Genomic DNA, 6982 nt, shown 5'->3' on the forward strand with positions numbered 1-6982 from the left:
TAACATCCGAAGCATTATATGTGACAGTAGCTGTCGACGCTCCTGCGTCAATTGACAAGCTTGTGTGAGGTGGACATGTCAATACAGGATCTTCGTTATCTGTAGAGTACATTTGATTTACATAATAGATAATTATTAGTTGAAAATCGTAAAGAGTTACAATTTATTAGTATTTTTGTTTATAAATACTTTTTATTTGGAGTAAGTGTATGTATGGATAACTAAATATAACTAACCTGTAACCGTTACTGTAAACCTACAACTACCAATATTTCCAGAAGAATCGGTAGCTGTATATGTTACATTGGTTGGTCCAATCACAAATTGAGCTGGAAATAATGTTGTGGTAATTGGAACAAGAATTTCTCCTGAGTTGTCAGTTACTGTAACATCCGAAGCATTATATGTGGCAGTAGCCGTTGATGTTTCTGTGTCAGTTGACAAGCTTATGTCAGGTGGACATGTCAATACAGGATCGTCGGCATCTGGGGAATAGATTAGATTTACAAAATACATTGGTTGTTAAAAATCCTACAAAGTATCAGTTGTATAGTATTTTTGCTTACAAATATTTTTATATGGAAAAAGTCCATGTATAATTAACTAAATATACAGTAACTAACCTATAATTGTTACTGTAAACGTACAACTACCAGTATTTCCTGAAAAATCGGTAGCTGTATATGTTACATTGGTTGGTCCAATCACAAATTGAGCTGGAAATGATGTTATAGTAGTTGGAACAAGAGTTTCCCCTGAGTTGTCAGTTACTGTAACATCCGAAACATTATATGTAACACTAGCTGTCAACGTTCCTGCGTCAATTGACAAGCTGGTGTCAGATGGACATGTCAATACAGGATCTTCGACATCTGTGGAGTATATTGGATTTACACAATTATTAGATGAAAATTCAACAAAATATCAGTTGTGTAGTATTTTATTTTAAACATATTTATATATGGATTTACATTTCAATTATTCGTCTTAAAATATTAAAATTGAAAATATGTGACTGGACACCCCAAAAGTAAACAGTAATTTTACAAACGAATAATTGCAATATTTATGGGTTTTTTTCTTTTTGAATTATTACATAGAAAAAGTAAAATTAAAAAAAAATAGTAATTAATTAAGAGTGAGAACAGTTCTCCCACTCTGTAGAGTGCCTTGCATTCCATATTGCGTAACTGGATGCAAATGCTAATTCACCAAGTTTTTTTTTTATCTGTTTTGATTTTCAATTTCCAAAGTCCATTTTCATTATTATTTTTAATTCAATTCAATTTATTGGTCAAACTCATAAAATGGGTTGAAATTTGCTTTGCTTGTCAGATTAAAATACAAATATGAAAAAGGGTAAAATACACATTACAAGTCATACAAACAAATGGGTAAAAACAGATGGTAAAATGAAACACGTACAGAGTAAAATAGCAGTAAAAAATTAAAAGAGTAAGCCGTAAAAAAATTAAAACAACTGTAAAAGACTAAAAAGTTAAAAATTTACCAAGAATAACAAAAATTTAATTCAAATTCATTCATGCATAGGTTCATTCATTCATATCATCCATAACTCTGGTATGAGAAATATTCACCTGACAAAGTTTACATTATGTAGCCTCATGGCAAATGGATGAAAAGAGTCACGCAGTCGGTTAGTTTTAATCACAGGAAAATGGATTCTTCCACTCCTGTTGAACGCAACATATTTATTAAGTGGATGGTTTTTTATCAGCAATGATTACTTTCATTTTTTTTGCTTACAGCTTCTTTTGCAATTTCTTCTAACGATTTAACATTAATACCAATAACTTTACTAGCAATTTTAACTATTTTCCTATTTGTCCTCGTGATCCTATTTTAATTCACAGAAGGTGACAAGAAAAGCGGATGTTGTTAAGATCATAACAGAGATTTGAATACTCTTTAATTTTGTACATATATGCTTTTTCGATATTTTGTCTCAAATGGGACTGTTAGCTCTACAGTATCAATTACTTAGCTGTTTCATTGATAATAACTACACCTGGCTTTAAATTAGTGACTAATATACTTTGGGGGAATCGTTCACCATGCAGTAGAATAACCACTAATGTCTGCAAAAACCCGAACACCTTTTCTAAATTCAGAAACAAATTGGATTGGATTTCTTAAAATACAATTATGGCGCCATGTAAAATGACCTGGCTTCAATGCTTTAATACAAGCATTCAATACATGAAATAAAGATTTGTGGTTGCCACAAAGCTTATCAGTTGATCTTTTGCTCCAAGTTTTCTGGTTGTAGAGAGACGGAAGGGCGTCTATTGATTCACGTACTGCAAAACTGAACACTCCTCTGGGGAGATTAAAAATCATGGACCACCATGTGAAGTCTTCTGCTTGCTTAGCAAGTAGTTTGAACATTTGGCCTTGTTGACCAAGGGGTTCTATGTATTCGGACCAGTAGTCTTTTTTCTGCACTAGGTTGGCTTTGATTATTATTTTTAAGTTACTCTTATCTACATTATTTTGACATTCAGAAATAGCCGATACGCAAACCTGTTCCCAATTTCTCGATCCATTCTTGACCATTTGACATTTCCAATTTTTTTCATGTTTTGCTTTACATTTCAGTGCACGGATTACCCGAGAGTCGGCTGTAATCATGCATCTTGTATGTGCCATGCAACAAAATTCTACGTATAGGTCCGACAGTCAGGGAATCCAGAGTCCATCTGGGCTCTGGACGATAGCAGGGGTAGACAAAGTTATAGACATACCTAGCCATGTCTTGATAGCTTTAGTGTGAATGTGGTCAAGCTGTTGCAGCTGACTGTCAGTCAATTCACGCACTGTCAGGAGGTACCTCATGGAAGGGATGCCGTACTGCATAAATGTTCTTAACTTAAACTTATCTCTAATAAGCGATAGGTTAATATTATCAATCATCCTGCACAAAGTATCTTTGACAGATGAAAATATCTCGTTTGTTTTACTTTTAAAAATAATAAGGCTACCCAGAAATGTTTCTGGTGCGTATTTTATAGTCGTGAGTTTATTTTCACATAGCCAAAATGTGCATTCGTAAGGCTTACCACTTCTAATCGAAAAACATTTATTAGGTTTAATCTCATAGAGTTAACAATTTTATATATTTCAGTCATTAGAGCCTTTTATCTTTAGTTAAAATACAGAAATCGTCAGCAAAAGGTAAGGTTATGTATTTATGGCCTTCTAAGTAAAATTCATGTGATGTTTAATGTATTCTAAATTTGGGTTAAAATCAGTTAAGAAAATAATAGGCGAAAGTAGTTGCCTTGAAAACTCTCCTTCTAAGTGGAATGGATCCGGCTCCCAGTTCGGTCCGTTGATTCTTTCATTGAGCTGCGCATATAATTGCAGATTTGTTCAGGTAAGTTACTTTTCTTGAGAGAATGGAGGATAAGCTTATGTTCAGTCGATTTGAAGGCCTCAGCAAGGTCAAAATACGTGATATGTATTGTTTTTTTTTAGTTTTTCTGGCCACTGCTATCAGTTCATTTATGACAAATGTTCAATGCATCCATTAATTCCTTTGAGAAATGCTTTTTGTGTAGATGTGTTTCAAGTACTTGAGTCATTAAATCAGCAATATGGTAGGCTAAAATTTGGTAATAGATTTCCCCCATGCCGGATATTAATGAGATCATCCTGAAATTTTCCGGTACAGAAGTGTCACCGGCTTTATGTGTCAGTGTAATTGAGCTTTTACACCAACTTATGGGCGGTTCGCCATGGTTGAAAATTTTGAGAATATTTGGTAGCCTTAGCAATTTTAAACTATTTCATATTCATTTCAGAAAAACATATTATCTCAGCAGTTATCCAAGGTTTTTTCATTCTTCTTTTGGCTTTACATTTAGTAACAACTTTCAAAATGACATCAAGGAATTTTGTTTTAAACTTTTCCCAAATTTTGTTTACATCTTCTGTAACAAAAGTCTTCTCAATCACGGTTTGAAAAAGTTGTGTTGAAATCATTGGTGTTTATTTTCGAATATTCTAAAAAGTGACTATGAGGCAAGGCATTTGAGGCAACACTTAGGTTTAGATTAATAAAAATTACCATAATTATCACTTCCTACAATGCCTGAATGAGGAGTGATAGATGTAACTATATTGTACTTATTTGTATAAATATGATCAAATGTACCATTACTGCTGTGCTCAGTTCGCCTTCTTGTAATAAAGGGAACAACCTGATTAAAATTTAAAATATTTAAAATGCTAGAAAGCAGTGCTTGTAAATTGAAAGTTGGTAAGGTATATTGCACTCATAATGAATGCTAAAATCTCCGACGTTGTAAAGATGGGAATCGGCTAGTACTCGATCAATGCTAACCTAAAATTTATCAAAGGATTGATCATGGTAATTCCACAAACTGATAATTGTTGCTTAAGAATACTAAAAATTCCATAGATACATAAGAGGAAAACTAAAATCACTTTCAAAAAGTTGGTGTAAGTAAATAAAACCCCAATTTAGAGGTAAGAATCAAGATTAGATGAACAAATTTAACTGATTAAGTACCATACTTGACCATATAGTTATATGCACAACAATACATAATTGTTTGTTGAAAATCTCACAGAGTATCATTTGTATAGTATTTTTGCTATAACATATTTTTCTATGGAGTACGTATTTCTATAGATAAATATAAATAACTAACCTGTAACAGTTACTGTAAGCGTACAACTACCAGTATTTCCAGAAGAATCGGTTGCTATATACGTTACATTGGTTGGTCCAATCACAAAATGAGCTGGAAATGATGATGTGGTAATTGCAACAAGAGTTTCCCCTGAGTTGTCAGTTACTGTAGCATCCGAAGCATTATATGTGACAGTAGCTGTCGACATTCCTCCGTCAGTTGATAAGCTAGTGTCAGGTGGACAGGTCAATACAGGATCTTCGCTATCTGTGGAGAACATTAGATTTACATAATACATATTATTTGTAGAAAAGCCTACAAAGTATCACTGGTAGAATATTTTGCTTAACCACAATCTCATATGGAATAAGTCTATGTATACATAAAGAAATATAACTGACCTGTAACCGTTACTGTAAACGTACAACTACCGGTATTTCCTGAGGAATCAGTGGCTGTATAGGTTATGTTAGTTGGTCCTATCACAAATTCAGCTGGAAATGATGTTGTAGTCGTTGAAACAAGAGTTTCCCCTGAATTGTCAGTTATTGTAACATCTGAAGTATTATATATGACAGTAGCTGTTGACATTCCTCCGTCAGTTGATAAGCTGGTGTCAGCTGGACATGTCAATAAAGGATCTTCGCTATCTGTGGAGTGCATTAGATTTACATAATACATAATTGTTTATTGAAAAGCCTACAAAGTATCACTGGTAGAGTATTTTTGCTTAAGCATAATTTTACATAGAGTAAGTCTATGTATAGATAACAATATATAACTAACCTGTAACAGTTACTGTAAACGTGCAACTACCAGTATTTCCAGAAGAATCGGTAGCTGTATACGTTACATTGGTTGGTCCAAGCACAAATTCAGCTGGAAATGATGTTGTGGTAATTGGAACAAGAGATTCCCCTGAGTTGTCAGTTACTGTAACATCCGAAGCATTATATGTGACAGTAGCTGTCGACATTCCTCCATCAATTGATAAACTACTGTCAGGAGGACATATCAATATAGGATCTTCGCTATCTGTAGAGTAAATTAGATTTACATAATACATAATTGTTTGTTGAAAAGGCTACAAAGTATCACTGGTAGAGTATTTTTGCTTAAGCATAATTTTATATAGAGTAAGTCTATGTATAGATAAAAATATATAACTAACCTGTAACAGTTACTGTAAACGTGCAACTACCAATATTTCCAGAAGAATCGGTAGCTGTATACGTTACATTGGTTGGTCCAATCACAAATTCAGCTGGAAATGATGTTGTGGTAATTGGAACAAGAGATTCCCCTGAGTTGTCAGTTACTGTAACATCCGAAGCATTATATGTGACAGTAGCTGTCGACATTCCTCCGTCAATTGATAAACTACTGTCAGGTGGACAAATCAATACAGGATCTTCGCTATCTGTAGAGTATATTAGATTTACATAATATATAATTGTTTGTTGAAAAGGCTACAAAGTATCACTGGTAGAGTATTTTTGCTTAAGCATAATTTTATATAGAGTAAGTCTATGTATAGATAACAATGTATAACTAACCTGTAACAGTTACTGTAAACGTGCAACTACCAGTATTTCCAGAAGAATCGGTAGCTGTATACGTTACATTGGTTGGTCCAATCACAAATTCAGCTGGAAATGATGTTGTGGTAATTGGAACAAGAGACTCCCCTGAGTTGTCAGTTACTGTAACATCCGAAGCATTATATGTGACAGTAGCTGTCGACATTCCTCCGTCAATTGATAAACTACTGTCAGGTGGACATGTCAATACAGGATCTTCGCTATCTGTAGAGAAAATTAAATTTACATAATATATAATTGTTTGTTGAAAAGGCTACAAAGTATCACAGGTAGAGTATTTTTGCTTAAGCATAATTTTATATAGAGTAAGTCTATGTATAGATAACAATATATAACTAACCTATAACAGTTACTGTAAACGTGCAACTACCGGTATTTCCTGAGGAATCGGTTGCTGTATACGTTACATTGGTTGGTCCTATCACAAATTTAGCTGGAAATGATGTTGTGGTAATTGGAACAAGAGATTCCCCTGAGTTGTCAGTTACTCTAACATCTGAAGCATTATATATGACAGTAGCTGTCGACATTCCTCCGTCAATTGATAAACTACTGTCAGGTGGACATATCAATACAGGATCTTCGCTATCTGTGGAGTGCATTAGATTTACATAATACATAATTGTTTATTGAAAAGCCTACAAAGTATCACTGGTAGAGTATTTTTGCTTAAGCATAATTTTATATAGAGTAAGTCTATGT

General features: G+C 33.7%; 1 protein-coding gene across 1 annotated transcript in view; it reads right to left on the minus strand.

Annotated features, from left to right (window-relative positions):
• Positions 1 to 6869, minus strand: part of LOC117118095 (hyalin-like) — a gene marked incomplete at its 5' end in the record, with an annotated part of 7162 nt that extends 293 nt beyond the window's left edge. The window contains 9 exons of the mRNA XM_033262592.1: positions 5 to 99; positions 237 to 485; positions 624 to 872; positions 4698 to 4946; positions 5081 to 5329; positions 5466 to 5714; positions 5851 to 6099; positions 6236 to 6484; positions 6621 to 6869. Of these exons, the coding sequence (XP_033118483.1) occupies positions 5 to 99; positions 237 to 485; positions 624 to 872; positions 4698 to 4946; positions 5081 to 5329; positions 5466 to 5714; positions 5851 to 6099; positions 6236 to 6484; positions 6621 to 6869 (2087 nt within the window). The remainder of the gene's footprint in view (positions 1 to 4; positions 100 to 236; positions 486 to 623; positions 873 to 4697; positions 4947 to 5080; positions 5330 to 5465; positions 5715 to 5850; positions 6100 to 6235; positions 6485 to 6620) is intronic.
• Between the last annotated feature and the right edge of the window lie 113 nt (positions 6870 to 6982).

This window comes from Anneissia japonica, unplaced genomic scaffold (genome assembly GCF_011630105.1).
Source record: "Anneissia japonica isolate Jap-2015-1 unplaced genomic scaffold, ASM1163010v1 scaffold287634_len692169_cov176, whole genome shotgun sequence".
NCBI classification, from domain to species: domain Eukaryota; kingdom Metazoa; phylum Echinodermata; class Crinoidea; order Comatulida; family Comatulidae; genus Anneissia; species Anneissia japonica.